This window comes from Ammospiza nelsoni, chromosome 5, assembly GCF_027579445.1.
Source record: "Ammospiza nelsoni isolate bAmmNel1 chromosome 5, bAmmNel1.pri, whole genome shotgun sequence".
Classification (NCBI taxonomy): Eukaryota; Metazoa; Chordata; class Aves; order Passeriformes; family Passerellidae; genus Ammospiza; species Ammospiza nelsoni.
In genome coordinates, this window is record NC_080637.1 from 7,211,460 (window position 1) to 7,235,119 (window position 23,660).

The 23,660-nt window shown below is 45.8% G+C and overlaps 1 protein-coding gene across 1 annotated transcript in view; it reads right to left on the reverse strand.

Moving 5' to 3' along the window:
* FRMD4A (FERM domain containing 4A) overlaps positions 1 to 21,047 on the reverse strand; it is a 218,259-nt gene extending 197,212 nt beyond the window's left edge. Inside the window, exon 1 of the mRNA XM_059472090.1 lies at positions 20,987 to 21,047. Coding sequence (XP_059328073.1) covers positions 20,987 to 20,998 — 12 coding nt within the window. The 5' untranslated portion in view covers positions 20,999 to 21,047. The remainder of the gene's footprint in view (positions 1 to 20,986) is intronic.
* Positions 21,048 to 23,660: the final 2,613 nt, after the last annotated feature.

Sequence of the window (23,660 nt, forward strand, 5' to 3'; positions counted from 1 at the left end):
CAGTGTGAAACTTTGGTAAAAAAAAATAAAATTAAAGTGTAAGAGTCATTCATACCCATTTTCTTGTGGAATGAGAAATCACCATTTCTTTGAAGCCATTAGAAGTTATTGAGACAATGAGGATAATATAAACTTAACCAGGAAAGAAGCTAAACTCAGACAGAAAGTTTGGCCACAAGTTTGGAAACGTGTTGGAAATCTCAATCCAACTTTCTGAACTTGAGTCAGCAAGATAGGAACTGAGTGACTACCTACACAACACATTCCCTCGTGGTCAGAACAGCCTTTTCCATGATTTCCATCAGGCTGGCTGGGGGGCTCTGGTGCTTGTGAGCTTCACTGAAGTCACTGCTGGTGTTTAGGGGCTTGTGTTGGTGTCTGGTCTGCACCAAAGTTTTTAGAGTGAAAATGGAAAAGATCTATGAAGAGTAAATGTGCTGCTCATCCACTGTTTTGATTTGATTTTTTTTCCTCAAACACTGTACATTATCCTGAGTTAAATGGATGAAAAGACTGAAGAAGTTAAGAAGTGGAAAAAGGCATGTGTTGAACTTTCTACTTGATGCCCGAAAATTCTGTTAGTTCTGGAAATTGTTGAAGCAACATTCAAGCAATCCCTTGTACAGATCAGGAACTGATAAAGTCTGAAGACTTTCTGTGTCTGGGCTTTAAAACCCAGCTGAAGACATCTCTTATCCAGGGATAATCCTGGCTAGAAGATGAGTTAGGACTAGGACTTCAGGTTGGGACAAGTTTGAAGGACAGATAATGCCACTTTGCATTATCTATCACTGGCTCATTTTGCAAGAAACTGTGTCTCAGAACTGAAAAGCCCTTCCAGGAACCTCCAATTAAAGGTGATAAGTTCTTGCCTCCTGGGCTGCAGATCACCACCTTGAGAGAAATTAACCTGGTACTGAACCATCACAGCTCCTTGGTGTGAGCTTGGGGCTGCTGCTGGGAGTGTGACCATGGTATCAGCTACCTGCAAAACCCATTTGAGTAGGCTTATTAGCCCAAAGGATCCATGAACCAGAGGAGCCTTTCCACCCCCTCTGAAGTTCTATAACTGGATTCACATGATTCCCCCTTCCCTTCATCCAAATCCAAAACATTTGGCTCATTTCTGGCTCCTGACCTCTGTCCTTGGGCTTGCCCTTGCTCTGTCCCCTGGCCTTTCTGTCCCAGTGCTTGGCCAATGTGAGGGCAACAAATGCCAGTTTGTAATGGAAAAAGCTTTTTATTTTTCTCATCAAAATAAGAATCTGAAGCACTGGAAATTTCCAAGCAGAACCTCTGCTCGTGAGGTCTCCAGGCCTTGAGCGCGTTCGATAATTCAATTAAGCTCCAACCATTTGAAAGCCAATTTGAGCAGTATCCTGGTTCCAAATTCTTCAGAGCTCACCAGTCACTATCCATTAGCCTCTGCCATGCTCTTACCTCTTGCACTGTTAACCTGCCTGCATTTTGGGGGGATGAATTCTGGCACAGCTCCTGATCCGCTTCACAGAGAAGTCTGTTTTGATTTGTTACACCTTTTAGAAGTGTCACAAAATATTATAACTTCCAGACACCTGAGAGGTGCACTAAGCATTTATCTGTCTAGGTAGAGCTCAAATTAAACTAATTTCTCCAAAATACTTGTGAACAGGTCAGAAGAGATAAAGCTCAGATGAAGCAGATAAAATTGATGTTTCGGCAGTCACAAGTGATTATATCAGAACATTACATAGGTGACAGCTTTGCTACTTAAGATTATTTTGCTACTTAATATATATTTTTTTGATACAATTATTTGTCTTCAGGGAGGGTGAATAATTTTTTGTCACCTTGAGACTTGAATAACTTACAGAAAACAGATAAGACAACAGGAGTTCCTTGCTTCAAGGTCTTTCTTCTTTCTTTGGCAAGTTCTGCACTCCAATATCTGCTGTTTGTTTGTTATCTGTGATATCTGAGTAACTCTGCTGTCACCTCAGCAGTCTATCAGATCAGTAGTGATGCTGTGAAGGTAAGACATCCATCCAAAAAATGTCAGGGAGAGTGCTAAGCAAAGGTCTGCAGGACCTGCACGCCAGTGGAGGAGATTTCAAGTAAATAGAGTGAACTGGAAGGATCAGCTTCCCTTGGAGCACTCACTGAGCCGTGGTGTCAGAGCCAGTGCTCACAGCATCACTCACAGAGTTTGCACAAAGGGTCCCACGGGCCAGGATCACTCCCCATGAATGCTGCAAGGTCTGCCTGTTCCACCCCATTGGACCCTGCCCTCCAGCCCTCACTGTGAGAGCTTTCTCACCACTCTGCTCTTGAATCCGGGCTGGAAAAATGGTTTAGTGTCAAGCGGAATGCTGAATTATGCTTTGTCTACTAGAGGAAGAAAAATCAGTAGCTCAGAATAATAAAAGTAATAAAAAATAAGAGTAATAATGAAAAAATTGTACAGCAGCAAGACATACTGGGACTCTTTTTCTGGGTTTGCTTGAAGGCAATCTCCTCTCTTGCCAAAAGTGAGGGTCGCCATAAGCTGCAGAGTAGCGTGGGAAAACCTGCCCTGGAGTTGGCCTGCAGAGCAGCAAGACTGACTTTTATTTTAGCCCTGGGTTCTCTCTTCTCAAGAGAAATTTATTTATAGGAGGAATGACGTTTCCTGCTGCATTCTTAACGTGCTTGCAGCTTGGGATAAGAACATGGGAGCTTTGTCTTCTGCCATCTGTTTTCTATGGCAATAAATATCCATTTAGGGATTTATCTTTGCCTGGTGTGTTTTAAAGTCATGATAGGAGTGAGTGTTCATGGATATCCATTCAGGGAGGAAGTGTCATAGGTGAATAGCAGTCCCAGCTCTGTGCTGGTGTAGATTTACATTTGGGTAATGGACAGTGGAGCTGTGGCTTGGGGCTTTGGCTGCATTTTTAATCTTATCTTCTTTGGAAGCACAAGAAATAAAAAAGCAATCTGGACTAAATTCCTGCTGAGCTGCAAGCATCCACTGACACAACTGGGCACGAGGCCTTTAATTTGCCATAGCTGAGAACTGGGACCTAAAGCTGAGCCACAAAACCCAATTTTAAATGGCTTTTCCAGCCAGACCTCTCCCAGCTTGATTAGTTTCTTACAGCACTTCATTTTGCCTGGAGATGGTCTTCCTTTATATACTGTAGAGCCAGGCTTTGAGCCTCAAAGGCAGAGGAGAGGGCAGACTTATTCCTTTTTAATACAAGAAAGCTGCATGTTTTCTCTGGGCTTTCTAACTAAAAAAAACACAATGCATTCTGTTTGTGGTGAGAAACATTCCCCTGGATGGAAAACAGCCAGTGACTTCTTGAGAGGAGTAAATTGTGCTGTTCCTTGTGAGTGCCTTGAAGCAGCAGAAAGGGGTCTCTGGATGGTGCTAGGCATTTGTTAGACATTAGCAGGACTGCATTCATCTTGCTCTCACACACATCTGCAGCACATGGATATAATAAACATAGCTGGGAGGCACAAACTGCCTCACATCAATAATGCAAAGGGAGAAGGCACTGCGTGTTCAACGTGCTGGGGGAGGAAGACCCAGAGAAGGAAGATCTGGTGGGGAGGGCTCTGTGCTGAGAAATTCTCTGTCAGAGATGGGATTCATGCTTCCTGTTTGTTTGGTTGGGTTTTTCTTTTTTTCTTTTTTTTTTGTGTGTGTGGGGGATTGTCTTCTAACCAAGGTGTATGTGCTGGTTAAAGTAGAGCTGGCTCTGCAGTTGAAGGAGTTATTAAATCAGTCAAAAATGTATTCAGGGGTCCTCCTTTGCAGCCCTCCACAGTACTCTCATTGCCTTTGCAGTGACCCCAAAGGCAATCCCAAGTGCTGGTCAGGATGAAAGCATCTCATGGACATCAGCATTGAATTAGATGGACCCAACTCATACCTCAGTCCTGACAGCAGCTGCTGGTGTGCCCTGTGGCACAAAGCTTCATTCTGCCTCAGCTGACATGTCTGGTGTCTCTGTGTCATACCTACTAATATTTAGCAATGTCCTTTTTCACTAAAAGCCTTTGTAAAACCCTGTTTTGTGCCATGCATTGCACAGATCTCTCACATCTCAGGCTTTGCATGTGAAACCTGCTCACTCAGGACTGTATTTCAGGCTCTTTCACTGCTGCTGTGGGATTTTATGGACTCTGAGCTTAAAAACAGATTTTGGGTGGCTGCAGGACCCCAAGTGCAGAGAATCTGCCCTGCCAGCTCTAGCTGGCTACAGGGAGACAACATACAATGCATCCTTCAGCCAGGCTGACCACAACCTCATGGGCCAGATGCCTGATGAGGACGAGAGAAAAGCAGCAAGGACAGAGGCTCAGGACAAAAAAAGAAGTGATTGCAAAAAGCATCCCATCAAATTCTCTGGCAACCCTTAAAGCAAGGCTCCAGCATTTGCCTGAGAAGTCTAAACTACCTCAACCCTAGGTCAAGAAGTGGGAAGCAGAGAAATAAACTGTGGATGTGAGTGAAAATAAAACAACACAAGCCCCCTGACAGTGTCACTTGGGCTGTGTGTGGAGCTGTTGAGTCTGTACACACTGTTAAAGTCTCCTGCAGTGCTGGCCATCCTTGTGCAGTTGTTCTTGCTTCCTATATAAACTAACATTCTCCAACACCTTCTTCTGAAGGTATTTCCATGCTCTGCCTCGTTCCCTGCCAAGGGGTTATACTCTGGAAACACCCTGGGAGAGTGCTGGGCATGCATTCAGGACAAAGAAGTCGTGGTTTTTACACCTCTCCATCACATGGGCTAAGGCACAGAGCAAGGCAAAGGGCAAGGCACCTGCTGCCAGGCAGGGCAGAATGGATTAGATGTTCTAAAGGGGATATGTGCAGGCATGGAGGAGAGTGGTCTCACATTTTCTGCACTGTTATGGGTCTCTCTAATAGTGATAGAAAAAGGGTGAATGGTTTTAAATTAAAAGAGAAGAGATTTAAGTAAATGTTAGGAAGAAATTCTTTGCTGTGAGGGTGGTGAGGCACTGGCACAGGTCGCCCAGAGAAGTTGTGGATGCCCATCCCTGTAAGTGTTCAGGGCCAGGTTTCCTGAGAAACCTGATGGGGGCATCCTACCCATAATGGGGGGATCAGAATGAGATGTTCTTTGAGGTCCCTTCCAACCCAGACATTCTACAGTTTTATGATTTGTCTCTACACTGCTCAGCCTCAGGCACAGTCTGCATAAAACCATGAGCCGCTCCAGACAGGGAGGGACCCCCTGTGGCCATCAGCAGCAGAGATGGTGGCCCTAAAGCAGCTGAGAGCTCACTCTGCGTGGAAAATCATCATCATCTGCCACCTTGCAGGGAGCCACCTTGGGAGGGGACACCACACACTGGCACGAGCAGCTGCAAACCCCCAGATGCCAGCCCTGACCCAGTGTCAGCAATGCCAGGCAGGGAACAGGGACACAATAAAACCCAACCCAATGCAGGTTAAGGCATCAGGGCTGTCTGCCCTGGGCCCCTCAGAGCGAGCATCTTGAACCACAAAGCCCAAATTTACCGGGAGGGACATTTCTGAGTGCTCTCCAAAGCAACAGCCCACAATCAAACAATAGCAAGCCAAAGCTGTGTGAATAATTGATTATCTTTGGTTTGCTTGACGGACTGGAAAGGCAAAGGAAATATTTTTCAGGTTGACACAAAGTTATTCTGCTTTCTCTTCTGGCAAATGGAGGGGAAAGAAAAACAAACAACAAAAAGGATTTGCGTTTAACCAAAACATTTTTTGAACAGCTTTTAATTTTTGAGATTTTTCTCATATTCCTTAAAAAAAAAGAAAGAATTTGTCTAAATGAAATTACACTTTTTAAAAGAAAAAATGCAGAAAAAATTGGTTTGAAATGTGCAAAGCAGATTTTTTTTTTTTTGAGTGCAACAGACTTGAAGTAAACTCGCAGGTGGCTGCAGCTGCAGCCAGCCTGCTTTCCAGCAAAACAGAAGCCTGAAGCAAAGGCTTTCCTCTGTCCTGGGTGAAAGGACCAACTCTGAGCCACTCTGGGCTTGCAGAGCTTCTGCACTTTGCCCCTTGCCCACCCGTGGGGCACTCAACCCAAACCCCAGTGGGCAGGAATGAGCAGAGGGTGCCTGTTCCCTTGAGCTGAGCACTGCTTTGGGGACATCAGCAGTGACAAGCTGGGCTGTGAGTGTGTGTGTGAGGTGTCCCTGTCCCCTGGGGGCTGTGCTGGCCCTGCCAGCTCTGCCAGAGGCAGCTCAGCAGGCAAAGGCAGCCTGAGAGCACCTGGAGTGTGCCAGGTGTGCGCTCAGCGTGTGCTCTGTGGTGTCTGAGCCCCTGTGCCAGCTGCTGCTCCTTTGCCAGCCCATCAAAGTGCCAGGAGCCCCTGCTTCCCTGGGCACTGCTGCTGGGTGATGTGCTTCCAGCTGATCACTATTGCAGCTTTCCTGGGATCCCTGCTGCAGCATTGCCTTGCCTGTCCAGGGACAGCCCTGAGGTGTCACCTCAGCTGGCACCAATTAGAGGGACCCTGAGCACTGCAGAGCCCTCACTGCCACCAGTGCCCACTGAGTATCTCAGCTGGGACAGACACTGCTAGGCATCTCTGCTCACTGACACAGAGCCCTTCCACACCCCACCCTGAGCTTTCCTCAGGTGCCATTATTTTACATTATTTATTAATATTATTAATATTATTATAATATAACATCATCATTATTATTATTTCATCATATTATTATTTCATCATATTATTATTATTGCTTTTTTTTTTTTTTTTTACTCCCCATTGCTACAGGTCAGTGCTGCCATATGCCATCATGCTCTTCTCTCAGTGAGTATTGAATATTTGAAACTACTTTTTTCCCCCCACAAATGATTACCCCAAACTATTGCCACAGAGTCTTTAACTAGTTACATTTGTTGTAGGTTATCTTACAGTTCCTTCTGACACCAATTTCCACTCTAAGTTACCACACAGCCCCTGACAAGTATTAATTCCCATTCATCAGCTCAGGGGTCCCACCAACAGTAATTCAGTAATTCCTGCCATGGCACACACCAGGAGTAATTTCTGCACACCATGACATAATCCCTGTTAGCTCTGGCTACTAACAGGGCTATCAAAGGTACCCTCCTCATCCTCTGGGCATGCATTCAGGACAAAGAAATCATGGCTTACCCTCTCCACACTGCGTCTCCTCAGTGATCCATACGGAATTTTGAATAAAAGTCTTCGGGTCCTACCCGGAGTCACAGCTGCCTGTACTACCATAGTGCAGAGCTAACTCATCTGTGAGTGTGTGTGTGTGAGAGAGAGAGAGCTCACAGCACTCACAGCCTTCCCTTGAAATAACTCACAGCCTCATCTAGATTTCCCAACTATCAAATAACTGAGTGGGTTTTCACATCAGACCGTATGAGTCAAGATGTGGCTTGTTTGAAAGAAGGAGGGGGGAAACAGGAAAAAAAATTAAAAAAAAGGAAACCCCAAGCCTTGTAACCTTAACAACATGCTTCAAGCAGCATATCTTTAGCTTCCTTCTGTTTCTTGGTGTGGTTTGCTCAGCAGGATTGCTGTGCCATAGAGGTGGAAGAATTAAGCTTCTGGGGAGAATGTTCCAAAAACGTCAAGCCCGCTTCTTGTTGCTACAGATGGTAACCAGGTCAGTTGTCTAATCAAAGCTCTATCTGAGTTATTCTACGTTTTGCCATGTGACTGCAGACCCCTCTGGTTTGCTGTACAGTAGATCACATGTCCACCTTAAAAAGAATATCTGGTGTATCACCATCTGGTGCAGAGATTAGTGTTAATTCCTGGGTTCAGATATTGCTCCCTCCTGGATGCTGGGAAGCACAGAGCCAGGGCAGAGGGCTCAGAGCTCCTCTGGGCTGCTCAGCTGAACTGAGGGCTCACAGATCCAGGCTCTGTGTGGCACAGAGCAGCACATGCATCGGGACAGGGAACAGGCAGTACCACTCACATCCACATCACTGAAAGCCTGATGGGTCATGCCTGCAGCTTCTGTGTGTACTCACTCACTTAAAAATATGATTATGTTGTAGTCTGTGACTGTGAAGTGTTACTTTCAGAAAGTCACTCTCAATGTCTACATCTTATTTTTTTCTCTCTTATAAAACCACTTTAGAGGCTAGAAAAGTTTGAAACTTTATTTACACTCTAAATCATACACACATGCTTTGGAAAGGGGAGAAATACTTCCCCTTCCCACAGACTTTCCATAAGACCACGAGTTGTCCTAAAGCAGCCAGGTACAAAGCTGTGCTTTTATAGGAAAGTGTTTGGGGTGTTGTGTTAATTTCCCTGTGCTTTTATAGGAAAGTGTTTTGGGTGTTGTGTTCATTTCCATACTCTGTTAGAGGTATTGGCCCACATGCAGTTTAGAGTTAATGTGGGCAAAGTGGGAGCTTCTCAACCCAGCAATTCCTGAGTGGTACTCTGAATTTGCCCAGTAAAATGGAAAAGATGTTGGCCCATGTCCTTTTCCTTGAAGCAGTCTAGCTGGGAGAGCAAAAATCTGCTGAGTTGGAGAGCCAATCCCTTCCTCCATGTATTGTTCTCATTTTAATGCTAAACTAAAAATACTTTGTTTTGATCCAAGTCCAAAAGCTGGGATGAAGGTGTTAGGGACATGACATTAAAGCAACCATTTCAAATAAAAAAAGGAGAAACTCTATCTGCTGAGCATATGTACATGCATTAAAACCAGTCAAAGAAAAAAAAAACCTGCAGCTTGATGTGGGAAACTCTAAATATTAAAACAATTGGCCTTTGTTCATAATGAGTTCCATATGTGTCTTGCCAAAGAGAGTGAAAGAGACAGGAAAAGATGGAAATATCTTAAGCATGACTGACTTATATGGATTCTTTATGTGGAATAGGTGTGCAGTCAGGGTCTCTGCTTCTTGCAGGTTTTTTAATGATTGCTAGTGCTTGCCCTGCTATCTCACAGCCTGCCTACCTCTGTTTGTCAAGCATGAAGTGGTTGGCATTTCCCATGGGGAGCCTTTGCCTGCACCAGCAGAGCCCCTGGGACTGTCTGCTGGAGAAACAGGGCAAAGGTGGCAGCAATTAGTCCTGCTGGGAGCTTTTCCTGAATAAAACCTGAGTCATGCCTGAGTCAGGGCCTCGGGGTGAGTGTTTCATCAAGAGCAGAGTAGCAAAGGTGTCCCTGCTCACCCCATCCAGCCCTGGGGGGCTCCTGCCCACACCAGCCCCATTCCCCAGGAGCTCTCATATTCCTGCAAACCTCTTCTCCTTCCTGCAGGTCCAGCTCATGGAAATAGCAGCTCTGTAGATGGAAATTTATCCACTAGAGGGGACAAAGAGCCACTAGACACATGGAGATGTGTCTGTGAGCCATCAGGCTCCGGGACCAGGCACAGGCAGTCCAGTGGTACCAGCATGAAACACCACACACTGATAATCTCCACAGGGGAAAGGGGAGCACTCATTCAGTCATTTCCACAAACCTCAAGTGTTCCTGCCTGGATTTTTAGGTCTTACCAATGAAATGCAAATCTGCGCATTGCTCAAGGCAGCTGAATGGTAATAATACTCTTCTTTACAGGAAACATCTTGCACACGTGAAAAGTGGAAGAAATCCATCAATTTTCATGTTACTGGAGCCAATTCCAGTAAGATTCCCATATATCCCACTGGGCCTGACTCCCTGCTCCCTCACTGTGCTGCACCCCAGGCACAACTCTGTGGGTGCCCTGATGTAAAACTGGAGACCTGGACGCGATATGACACCTTCTTCTGTTTCACTCCTCATTTCCCAGGTGATATAAACCTGGAGAAGGAAGCCAAAACCTAATCATCAGGACTGTGGAAACCATCCAGGAGGATGAGACGTTTGCTTCATATTTTTTGTTCAAAGCATATTGGGAGGTAACTGTGTAGGGCAGTCTGCTAGAATTCATTTGATAGGTTGCCTAGAGGTAGTAATGTAAAATATGCTCCCATGACGGTCTTTCTAGCTGTTCCCAGAGGGTGAGTTTGGGTGTTTGTGGCAGGCATAAGCACATCCAAGGGCACTTCACCCATCAAATTCTGAATTTGTCTCTGGAGATCCCCCTTTCCCATTTAGGGGGCTGCAGATGCAGATTGAGATGACCAAGCTCATCACTGAGTCCTCATTTACCTGCACTGTCTCCACAGACCATCTCCAGCTGAACAGCACAGTAGGAAATAAATCCCCAAATATTCAAAGGGAGCATCCTGACCTTGCCCCCACAGACCCCCAGAAGGGACACACTGTATTTACTCACTGCTGAAAGACAAGGCTCTCAAAGCAGTGGGTGCTTTTCAGTTCTAATTGCAGGCTGCCAGGAGCAGGGCGTTGTGGTAACAATGCATCAGAGGAAAGTATAGCCAATGGATTGCTCTTTGGACTAGATTATTTTTGGTCTTTAATGAAAAGGAGAGAGTAACCATTTACTGCTGCAAAGTGTGTCTTATATTTGCAGCACAGGAGTCAAGTTTCAAGTCAGGGTACTCCCAGCAGAGATCAATGAATGGAAGCCAGTGACAGCAGAGGCACAGCCTTAAATGCAGTGAGTGGTATCCATCAGATCTATCAATAAGACATTGTATTGTAAAATTGAAAAGTCGCTCACTACAGAAAAATCCACTTAAGTTTGGTATTCCATGAAGACACAAGTATGGCAACAGATTGAGGGGGAAATAAGGATAATTTGCAGCTCCTGGCAGTATTTTCCACCCTGGACAATATCTATGGTTTGTCAGTAGCAAAGCCAAATTCTTCCCTGGAGCCCTGATAGGGAAACCACTTCTATCTGAGCTCTTTAGCAGCTCCTATTAATCTTTGTGGGATTTCTTACTTCCCCACTGTAAGCAATCCTCCCTTGCTATTCTGTTGGAAAGACGAGGAGAACTGAGCTTCCCCAGAGCTTTGGGGCTGCAAACCCTACAGTGACTTAGCTCACATTTTATTGCACTCAGAATCAGCCTGCAAAGGAAATTGCCTTGTTGGGAGTGAAAGATGTGCAGAGGTTGTCATTACAAATCCAGCTTGCCTTTGATTTAAAAAAAGCTAAACAATTTTCCAGTCTTACATGGTGTTTTACAGAGAAATGTTATGATCACTCTAGCCTGGGGAGGGATGTGGGAAAACACACTGGGTGCAGCTCCATTCCCATGTGAGTCCTTTCCATCAGAGCTGGCAATAACCCAGCAGCTTGCAGGGCTGAGAGAGAGAGAGAGAGAGAGGCTTTTTGTGGTAACCAAAGCCACAGAAAGCCTGGGGGCTTCCGCTGTGTGTGGCAGGGCTGTGTCACACCAGGGGCCACTGCACCATCCTGTCCCTGTCTCCCCTGGGCATGGGACTGCCTTTGCTGTGTGCAGTGAGGGTCAGCCCCACACTGGAGCAGAGGTTTGTGCTTTGTTTCTCTCTGTTTTGGTGCTCTGGGTCCTGCAGTGATCAGGGTGGTGTTGAACTGCAGCATGTCCATCCCTTGTACCAGCAAAGGCCATGGGGAATTTGGGCTCCTGTCACAAATTTACACCATGCTGCAGCATGGTTGTTTAACCACCTGCATCTCATGGAAATGTTAGTGGGTCTGACTAGCATAAGCCTAATCAGAAACCCAGAACCAAGCCCTTCTGGACTCATATCTGATGCACATTGCTGTAGGTTGACACAGAATGTTATATCAGGTGCTCCTAAATGTCCTCATTCACTGGCATTCCATCATGAATATCTGCATGGTTGCCCATGAGCTGCTCTGAGTGCCTCAGCCTTGGGTGTTCATGGCAGAGCAGAGTGTGAAGCCTGGGATGTCACCTGCTGAGCCAGGTGACACCCAGCCAAGCTCTCAGACCCATCAGCTGCTGTGCCCACCAAGCCAGCAAGTTCTTGGCTCAGCCCCTGCTGAAAACCATGGCACAGGTGGAGACACCCCAGGAAATATCTTCAGGAAAGAGGACAGAACAGCCTTCACCTTTCTTCTTCCCCTCCTGCCACCAGGCAGGCTGTCCCAGAGCTGCCTCCATCCCACCTCCAGCTCTCCTCTGCCTCCTCTGACCTCCCTGGTCCCAGTCTTGGAGCACCCAAGGCAGGTGGGCTCCTGGAAAACCCTGTCCAGAACAGCAGCAGATAGCAAGCAGGGCCTCTGCTAGATGGAAGGACATTTCCCTTGGGTTTTAGTGTGCTGGCAGGTCACTCCTTTTCCCACATAACTCACAGAGACAGTAATTAATTAGGGAGGGAACTGGCCTGACCCCACTGCCCTGGAGACACGCCCCTGTAAACATCAGGGAGGGATGGAAGGGGCCACCTCTGACTTCCAGGGCTAACATAAACAAAGGAGGAGATATTTGGCAACAACAGCACATTCCCACATGGAGGCTGTGCAGCAGAGGAGAGTGTGATGCACACACGAGCTCTTTTTGCTGGGGGTCTGGTCCAAAGCCTTTGCAAATCCTGCTCACTGCAATGAACGTGTGAATACTTGGTGCATCTCAGTATCAAATCTTCAAATGTGAGCAGGCTGTTCCTGTGGAGTGCTCAGCACTGCTGATTTGCTTCAATTCCTGAAGAAATAGGGGCGTGCTTAGCACGGCATGGAAGGTACTCAGCCTTGAGCTTGATTTAAGCCTTAAACAGGATATGTGACATATGGACTGTGTCAAACACTGTGAAGATAAATGCTTCTTTGTTCTGTGCAATTTTCTCTCTTTTAAAACTTCATCCTTGTTGCACTGCTTTGATTTATCTTAATATATTGTGGGAAAGCATATGTGTCTGTGTAAGGGAAGGAGAGGGAGCTGTGTTGCCCCAAGAGAAAGCCACATGAATAGCAGAGAGACCAACATGTCCCTAAAGAAAGGAGGGAAATGGAAGACCCCTGAGAGATGTTGCAAGGGAGTTTTTTTTAAGCTTTGCCAGACTTGGTAAACAGCTTCTCAGGCAAATTATATTTTGTAGCTGAGGTCTTGCAGGCATGGAATAATGATGACTTTTCTACAAGTGAGGAGAAGACTGCATCAAGCTGAAAGAGGAGCTGCTAACACTGGCAAAACACAAACCCAACTTGGTTGTATTTTGTGTGTATTTTCTGGGCAGATGAAGAAATGTGAAAAGTTTGACTCTCTGGCTCTTCAGTCTTGGAATCCTGGAGTCTCTCCCTGTAATCCCTATCTGTTCACACAGCCTATCCCAGTTGTAGGACACACCTGAAGTGGCATTCATGTCTCCTAACTTTGGTCCCTTTATGTGAGGATGTCACTTGGACTCCTTTTGTCACAGCTGGAAGGAAATGGGCACTTGCAAGGTTTGAGACACCAGACCTGCTTTAGCTGCTTATTTTACTGGGGGTTGAATGGAACGTGAAAGTGTCAATGTCTCCCCACCAATTACCAAACAAACATGACAACTGGCCACTCTTTGTCTGCCTTGCCAGCTCTCAGAGGCTCTCCTCTGTCTCTTGGTGGCTGTATTTAATTACCCTGTGTTTGCTAACATCCCTTTTGGCACTCACCCTCCCAGCTCTTCGTTCTCACTGTCTCGTGTCTGTGTGTTGTTCAGCATGGCTGGCCAAGCCTAGGCTGCTCCACAGAGCTCTTCTGTTCCACAGAGGCTCTCTGAGGGTCAGCAGCACGACCTGACTCTGCTGGGAGTGAGGTGGGAGCTCTCTGCAGCTGATGGCGCCGTGTCCAGGGCAGCAGCACAGCACTTTGGCTTTTCATCTGCTCCAGGACTGTCCATGGCAGCTGCATCCCTGGGCTGGCTCAAAAAATGACTCAACAAACTCATAGAAGGACATCTACTGCGGGTGCTAAATTTGAAGGTGCTACTTGTGGGTCATGAAACCCTTGAGAACAAGGAACTGGTTGTTGAAAGGCAACTGTGGAGGTTCTGGTTATGCATTTAGCCTCTTTTAGAGCTGTCTGTAGGGACCTGATGTCATGTGCTGCTCAAGACATGGAGCTGGACTACATCACTCACTGGGAATACCTGATGTGATTATTTTTCATTTCTCAGTTTCAGGAGTGTCTAAACAAAACCTGAGGCAAGCTGCCTAATTAGATCTCTTTAATGGCACAATCCTGCTAAGCAACCTCAGCTTTTACTGCAAGTCAAGGGGCTGATTCTGCTTCTCCTCTCTGCCCTGCCATAACTCATGCTGACTCCTATGTTGGAACGTGAAGCTTTAAATCTCCTGCAAACTGGAAACTGAGGAAAAACTGGGGGATGCTGTTGTTGCCAGAGAAAAAGTAATTAGGAGCTGCTTCAAATAACCAATTTCTCAGATAAATAAACACATGGAAATACCCATTATATTGCAGGGGGTGAGGTTAGCACCCGCACTTCTGCATTATGCATGATTTGTGACTGCTCTGGGTGCAAACTTGCTTCTTGCTCTTCGATTAGCAAGCCCTGGCAGCCTGGCAAAGCCACACAATTTATTGCTGCTGCAGAGGTTAATGGATCACTTTACATGTTGATAGTGTCTTATTATTACAATGGTTATTAAGAAAAATGTGAGACAGACACCAGGAGTCGATGGCAACTGCAAGAATGTTTGTTTGATTACTGCAGGGAGGGGACTGCTGCTTGCAGGACTCATAGTGAAAATGGTGTTTGAGTTCATCACAACCATCTGCCTGCACCCCTCCTGCCTCCAGAGTGTCCTCAGCCCAGCCATGAGGATGGCCACTGTTTACTAGGGCTGATGGCATGAGAAAATGGGAAGGTTAATGGTATAATTGCCCAAAGAATGGACAATTTTCACAGCTATCTATGCCAGAGCATGCTAGGACTAGATCCAAAGTCACACTTCATGCTTGGCATCAGAGATCTGTGAGACATCGATAGTTGGATTATTCTGCAATAATGTGGAGTTTTGTACTCTGGAGGGAACAAATCACCAAACTGAGGTTCTGGAAGTTGTATTTCTACTCCTTTCTAAGTGGGAAGATGGAGGAGAAGGCTGCTTAAATGGCTCCATGTCCCTCTGTCTCACCTTCTCTATCTGCAACATGAAAAATTATCAGTGCTGATTTTATTGTTGTTTCACTATTACTAATAAAGACCCAGGTCAACTAAATGCCCCTCCCTTCACAGCTTAGTTTTAAGAGCTGGAGTCTGTGGGTGTTGGTAGCCACCACTCCAGGTCCTTACTGGGACATGATGGCCTTGTCCCCCTCATAGTGCCACCCCCACTGCCAAATCCACCAGGGAGCTCTGTCTCCTGTGGTGCCACTGGCCAAGAGACCTGCCCCTCATTTCAGACCCTTCCCTCTTAGCATTTGAGTCCCTCTCTTTCAAATATTTGAAATCTGTCTGGATACAGGAATTTGACTCCCACCTTAATTCCACTTCATCCCAGCTAATTTCTTCTGACTGAGTTTCATACTCTTGGTGCCTTGGTCTTGACTCTGCCAGAACCTGACACCATGGGGAGGGAGAAGAGCAGCTGTTTCTGTGAGTGATGGAGGAGGCTGGAGCATGGCACATCTGGGTTGCTGCATCCACCCAGGGCAGAGCAATCACAGCCCCTCCCCATGCCAGAAAGTGTCACAGACATTTCTCCACAGAAATCCTTTCTTTCGGATTTCTGTGTCTTCAGGAGGCCAGAGGCCTCCGAAGACAAGGTAAACAATTATTATCAGCTGCTGGGGAATGCAATAGGGGCACCTATTTTGATTGGTGATTGGTTCATGTTTTATGTTTATAATTAAGGGCCAATCACCAGTGCAAGCCAGGGGACTGAGTCCTTGGCCACAGCTTTGTTGTGGATTCTTTTCTATCTCTTCCTAGCTAGCCTAGCTGCTCTGCAAACCTCTCTCCTTATTCTTTCTAGTATAACTATAATGTATTATATCTTATATTAATAAATTCAGCCTTCTGATTCAAGAAACAAGATTCACCGTCTCTCTCTCACCAGCTGCGCCCACTCAGGCGCGGTAATAAGAAAGCCCTCACAAATTTAATTTCATAAGCTATTCTCATGTATATACACATATAGGCTCCATTTGTAGATATAGATATTTAAAAATATATTTTAAATATTTTATAGGTACATATATAGACATATATACATATACCACAAGTATATATTTTTCTGTGGAGTGTGGTGAGAAGAAGCCTGAAGAGCCAGCTGTGAAAATAGATGTCTGCAGGAATGTAGAAAGAGCTATGGAGTGTACTGTGGATATGACAGGATGTGTTTGGATGGGCTCTAAGACCCCAGGAACCATTGGAGATAAATTCCCTGTTGTATTCCAGGTGATACCTGGAGTGGGCCAGCACACAGGGTTCATGGTTTAAAGACTTCATCTGAAGGGGTTTTTTTCTCTCCTGGGATAACCACTACAGCTCCATCATGTCCATCCTCAGTCTGCTTTCGATGCCAACTGATATTTGACTACCTCAGGTTCACTTCCCTAACAGGATTATTATCCCTTAGCTTGTTTGCTTGAAAGTCTGTTTTTAACAGGTCTAAAGTCAGATCCACAATGCAAGGAAAAGCATCCCTCAGTGGGGCAGGCTCCAGAACCCCTCTCACTTTCAACCCCTTCCAGACATCCCATGCATGCTGGGCATGGTATACCCTGGATGTTTGCTCTGCCTGTGCCTAAGGCACGGCCTGGAAGGCAGCAAGGTTCATCCTGAGGTCTGGAGTTTAGTTGTTAATTGCAGCCCCAAAATGTGCCAAAGGTCTCTGTTTCGGCCTGTGCGTCCACAGAACGAGTCAGAGTTCTTCAGTTTTTGGTCTTGAAGTTGTTTATTGTATCTTATGTATAAAATCTTCTCTCTGCCCAGCCAAGGTCTGCTCAGCAGGGCAGCCAGCAGCACTCTGACCGCCCCTGAGGCAGTGTTGTCCTTTTATACTACAAACTACATACAACATATTTACAATTACTTTCCAATACCTATCACCCATGTTAGACAGTGCACTTCTATTCTAAACCAATCCCAAAATGGCAACATCACAGCAGAAAATGGAGAACAAGAAGAAGAAGACGAAGAAAGGCTGGACACACCCAAGTCCCTCCATCTTGTCCCCAAAACCCCTCTTCTAAGAACCCCAAAATCTACATTTTCACTTAGTGATAATTTTATTATTACACTACTTAAGCTTCTGTGGCTTTCAGGTCTTCATACAAAGATGGTAATTTGCTCCATGGGTCATAATCAAACCCACAGGTGTTCTGGGCTGTGTGCCAGGGTCTCTGAGCCCCCTGGCAGGGGTCCTGGCAACTCTGGACACCCGGAGGGATGTACTGAGTTCTGACACTGAGGTTTCCCTCAAAGGTCTCAAGGGTCTCAGACTGCTCAAGAATACTCAGTGTATCCAGATGCAAGGGGGGTTTGGATCGGGGATGCCTTTTCCAAGCTATGAAACCAGGATTCAGGCCTGCATTTCATATCCAGACTCCCTGGATATGAAATGCTGAGCTTGTCCCTGCACTCCCCCCTACTTTGGTCCCTGTCTGTCTGTCTGTCTGTCTAGCTCTCTCCAGGCAGCCAAGCCCCAGCTGATGGAGCAGCATCCCGCCGGTGATGACAGCTAATTATGAAATGTCATGTCAGAGGCTTCCCTTTTATCTCGTCTCATCCAGCCCAGCAAAGCTCTCCAGTGCCCTTTGGAAGCAGGGGAAGGAAGTGTCAGAGCAGCACCAGCTGCTTCTCTGATAGCAGGATGACAGCGTGGCCAGAACAGCCTGTCCTGGAAGGAAGTGGCAGCTCGTGCCATGTAGATGCTAATCTCTGGTCTCCACAAAAAGAAAGAAAAAAAATATGTTTTAAAAGGTGTTCTCATGTAATACTAGCTTTCCAGAGGAAGTGTTTAACACATCTGCTTGTGAGGCTTGCCATCACCCCTGCAAAACAGTTAAATTCACTCCAGGTGAGTTCCTGCAGGAGAATTTATCTGAAAACTTGTCCAGAGAAAAACTGGCCCGATCCTATAGTTTTTCTTCAGTCTTCATTACTGCAGAAGCCAAATTACATCAAGGTGTGTTGGTCTGAGCTGAGCTATGGCTCAGTTTTTGTTAGAAACTGGTGGTTGCTTCTCATTTGTTGTCTGCTACAACCTTTTACACTGTGACAAAATGGGCTTGATAGTTTGGTACAAGCTATTAAAGTGAGCTTTGTCAGGGTCCACTGATCCAGGAATGGGTTACTGCCCCTAAGGTCCAAGAAGCATTACAACTAAGTTTCTTTGGAAGGAAAAAAAGATAACTCAAGGCTCCACAGACCACAATTTCCCAATTTTGTAAGTAATCACCTGGTTTGGAGCAGTGCAGGGCACCGAAGAATTGGAAGAGGAGCATTACGGTGACAGATGGCTCCGCTCTTTCAGCAATAAACTTGACACAGATGAAGATGCATGGCTTGCAGCAGACTTCAAGATCATTCCCAGGAGGGTCCTGTCACCTCCCAGTCTGCCCACAGCCCATCCAGCCTGACCAGTCTGGCCCCATGCTCCTCACCAAAACACTCATCCTGCTGCAGGAAAACCCTTGGTCGTGGATCAATGACCTTGCACAAATCTGGCTGCTGGAATGCTCAGTAACAGCCAGAGCCTGATGTTTTGCCCTTCTTTAATATTTACTTTTCTGTATCCAGTATATCCAGAGGTTATTTTTAGCATTGCTAAGTGAATAGGTGGTTGAAGATCAAACACAGCAGCAAGGCAAGGTGATGTACGAGTAAAGCCTGAAAATTGTGCCTGATAGTGGGGATTCTGCACATGGCATTTGATCTAGATTATCCAAAATTCTTCCTGCCTTAATTCCTAGGTAGGTTTTAGAAGAGCCTAGCTAGCTTCAAACATGGCTGCTCACAAGGGAAAAGCTTTTTCCTTGATTTGCATAGAGGCTAGACTGGATTCCCAGCCCTGAGGTGAGATGTGAAGCCTGGACACGCTGCCCCAGGCTGTGCAGAGCTGTGACACTGCTGCAGTGTGCCCTGCACAATGCTGCTCACACAGCCCAGCTCCTGCAGAGCCAGCTGTGCCCAGGGGTGGCACAGCATGGCACTGCACAGACACCTCCCTGCATCACAATTTCAGCTCTGACTGCACTGCCCCAGCTGGGGGTGCTTCACTGGGTTTCTAGAACTGCAAATTCGAGAGACCAGTTCAAAACACAACCTGAGAAGAGCTCCATTGGTTTCATAAACTGAGGTTTCACCTGCACCTCTGGAGAATTTGGCCCACATTTTATTTGGCCAGCTCTCACTCTCATTGCAAAAATCACCAAACACCAAACCCAGAAACTCAGGAGGAGAGGCATTTGGATGGAATCAGGGCATGGACATTAAAACAGACAATAAAACAGACAATGGGACATGAAGAGCCAAGAAGATACGATTACTGGGCTGTGTGGTTCCCAGCAAGACAGGAGGCTTTTCATGCCCTTCAAACACAACCAGACACACGGAGAATTGGTCAGCCTCAGTCAATCCTGATTTCTAGATGTGTCAGTCTCTGAGGTTCTGCTTGGAGCTACCCTGTGCCAAAGGGCTTTAACACCCACTGTTCAATGTCACCCGTGCCAGGAGGGTCTCAGTCCCCCAGGTGCCAAACACCCAAATCAGTGAAGCAACACTGAGCTATGAATAGACCAAGAGGAATTGTGGTGCCAAGTTTATCCTACAACATTTGCAAATACTCCAAAGAAAGCACTGTCTCCTTCCCACACATAATAACTCTCACAGTGTGCTGTGGTGGTGAGAGGCAGATGTTACATCTTTGCTTGTCATGGGGACTGAAATCCTCAGGGATTTTCTCTGGGATTCACAGTGCTGAGAGCTGGGAAAAGGAGTTGAACCCAGAGCAGCAAATAATCATTGGGCTGATTCAGATATTACAGCCCAAAGAGTATTTCAGTGTTTTGTGCCCTGTGTAGAGGCTTTCACAGGTCAGCCTCCAATAATGTTGATCTACCCCAATCTCAGCAGCCTGGGAAAGGGGTAAAGGCACTTTCCAAAGTACTGAGAGAAGATGCCAGCACAGAGAAACTTGAATCCATTTCACAGCACAGATGGACATCTCAATAACTGGACCACAGGCTAGAAATCTGGCAAGATCTGTTTTTCACTTTTGTGGTTGTTGCCTAAGATTCCTCATCACTAGACCCTGAAATCCAAAATATTCCATTTAAGGGATGCCAAAAACTCTTCTGAAAATTCAGAAGGTCACTTGCCATCTTCAGCCTGAATTCAGAGAGTACAGATCACCTTGGCATGACTTTTTTTCACTAAGTCAAATGAATTGGCAATGCCTCACTATTACCTTCCATCCCCTCCCACCACAAAACCTTCCAAAACATGACCATCTCTGACCTTTAGGTGAAATCCATCAAGCTGTGTCGGAAAAGGCAAGAATATATTTGGAAATGCTTTGATATTTTTAAGAAACTCTAACATGAGATGATAAAAACAGATTCTTATCTCAGATGTGTAGAATCAGATCATACATTGCTTCACTGAGCTTTGGTGATTCCAAGGAAGTAAACCCAGATTTACACTGGTTTAAAGAATTTGATAGATCCAGGAGTCATAAACTGGATTCTCTTGAAAACACAACTGTTTTGCTTTTTCCTACATCTCTTACAAAATAACCCAAGAGTCACAATTGTAATCTAATAGCTGTCAAAATCCTAAAGTCAAGGACACTTGATGTCAAGAAATGCACAATTTCAATCTCTGTCAATACAACAATAGTTTTACAGAGATATGTCTCAAACTGACCAAATCTCTCCTCCTTTTCACATCACATTTGTACAAAACCAGTTCAAAATCTGTCCTGTCTTGGATCTCACACTGTTCCAGTTTTGCAGTTATTGCTTGCAGGAGATGCCTAAACCAGAGCATATTGGTAGAGTTGGATTGCACAGAGTTTATCAGGAAATGTAAAGAAATTAAGTCAATGTAACACTTTGGATATGCCATAAAACTTGTATACTGCCTTCTGGATTATTGGCATTGCAATTTAAAAGGGAAATTGTGGCTTACTTACAAACACATCCATTAGTAGGTGCTCCAGCGTCACTTCAATATCCTCTAGTTTAGCTGCTAAAGTCATTGTGAAGTCAAACAGAGCAAAGCTGTCAGAAGCCGCAATCCAAAGCGTCTGTGGCCAAATCTAGTTCTCAGACTGTCACAAATGAGTTTCTCACAGATAAGGAAAATCCAAGAAATCAGAAGTTAACATCAGAGTCGGGATGCTGCCTGGACTGGGTGCCGGCTGCCAGCCCTGCTTGCAGGACTGAGGATCATTCCATGTGTCAGGATGGGAGCAGAGGCTGCAGCGTGTGTGCTGCCTTCCCTTCAGAGCTCCCCAGCCAGAAGCATGGAGTTATATCTGGGAAACCACAACAGAGGGAGGTAGAGACACACACAGAAGGAGAGAGAGGGGAAGAATGGAATAAACTGCCTTTGACTATGACTGATATTTATAGGACTGCTTGTTTTTGACTCCAGTCCATTTCTCTGTTCATTTCTGACCTTTCACAAATGGCCCAGCACACTGGAGCACATTGTACAAGAGGGGCAGTGGGTCCCACAGAAGTTGGCTGTGACCAGTGCTGGGCCAATTCACACAAGCACTCCATCAATGGCTCTTTGTCACAGCATGCCAGGCTCTGCGCTCCAGCAGTGACAGAGGAGAGCACAGACGTGTAAAAAACAAGGAAACAAAAGTTGTTTGGGTACTAATTCATTCCTAAGAGTATAAATAGATCCCCTCACCCACTCCTCAAGGCACTGGCGTGCAGTGGTGACTGCTGGGGTTATGTATGGAGGGGAATAACCCCAAAAAACACTGCAGGGACCGACTCTGCAAACTGCTTTGGCACATGCTCCCACCACTCAACCCCTTCAGCTCTGCAGCATTCTCATCCCCTGAGCACTTCTCAGGACCAGACCTTTCCATTTGCTGTATTTATGGGAAGTTTAAAGCACGAGCTCAAGTGCCTGCTGTTCCTCCACACATCTGCTCCCACTTAATGGAGAAAAAGTTTCTGCTTGCTCAGCACTTTGTAGCTCTCACAGCTCCACATGGAATGGGAAGGTATTGATGGATATAACCCAAGCAAAGCAAAACCCAGTGGAGGTTCCCTTCAAGGATTTTTCCATAATGTTGACTGGAACCAACTGGAAAGGAAACTGAGGCACAAAAAGGAGAAATACTGAAAGTCTTGATATGGCCAGGAATGGTGTCAAAGTCTTCTGCATCCTAGACAGTGCAAGGTTCATCAAACTGCTTTTCATGATGTTCATATTGCTCAGCCAAATTACTTTTTATTTATTTGACATGTACCCACATAGTTTGAAATCTGAGAGTGAAATCTTGCATGTGATGTTTTCCAGACACTGGGCAAAAAATATCCATGAGGCTGCTCTGAAGGCCTCAGAAACTGAAGAGCAGCATTGTTTATTAAGATTTGAGATGGATAGAGTTGACGGAGCTTAGGAAGATCTCTAGTCATAAATTCCTAGTAAATATTGTCAGAGTTATAGCTGAAATCACGTTTTCAGACATGTACTCATTAGCATCTGAACAGGAGCTGCCTCTGATGGCCGAGTTTTACCAGACAACAACATGATGGACCATTTGGGACATGTTGTCATGGATGGCTTCAACAGCAGAGAAGGACATGTCATTCATTTTCCAGCTGGACCAACTCTCATCCACACATGGCCCTACATCAGATTATGGCTTGACTGCTCCAGAAATAAACCCAGCATGGGAAGCTTGTCTACTGCAAAAAATCCTGTTAATCATTCACATGCTGCCCTTTGATTAAAGATTTGACAAAGTGTCTGTCTTCACCAGAGTGAGTGGAGGGGTGTTTTAATGAGCGTGGATCAAGACAAGGAGGAATACATTTGGAGGGAAGGTGGTGGAAACCCAGGGAACCAGAATGCAGTGAGGCAATGAGTGAGCTGGTGTGCATGGCTCACCACAGAAAGGATTTCACCTGTTCTCTCTCTAGGAAGTATTTGCAGAAGAAGATCTGGTTGCTGATAAGGTCTTCATCCTCTCCAGCATGCATGGAAATTCAGGGATTCCAGGAATCTGTGGTTTCTACACAGCCAGGCTGGGTACAGGGACACATGGCTGGCCTTCTGCAGGTCCCTGGCCCCAGAGATCAGCGTTTGGGCTGTGTCAGATGGGCCAGCAGTGCTCCAGCCAGACTGAATCATGCATTTGTCCACCTCTAACTGACCCAACCACTGTCCAACCAGTCTGACCACAACAAGAAATTCACTGGAATCAAACATGTGATCCATTCTGTCCTCCCCACCCCATTAATTGCACAAAGGCTAAGTGTTGAGTACTGAAACACGAAATTAAAGATTCCTTTCTGTAGGCTCCCTCTGTGCAGTAGAACAGGGCAAGCATGTCACTTGTGCCCCTTGACTGTCCCTGTAGCTGCATTGTGTTGGTTACAGAGATAAACAACAGGAGACATCTTCCAGGGTCAGAAAGCAGTGTCCACGTGACAGAGTCTTTGACTCCAACACAGGCTCATTTTTGTCTTCACAAAGATGCATTTCAAGATTATTTCAAAACTGATGGAGAAAATAGTATCAGGCACAAGAAAATGGCTTAGGGGAACACATAATGCCTTTTCTGGTGCCACTCAAGAAACACCTGGCACTGAAAACACCACGTGCTCCGCTGGCAA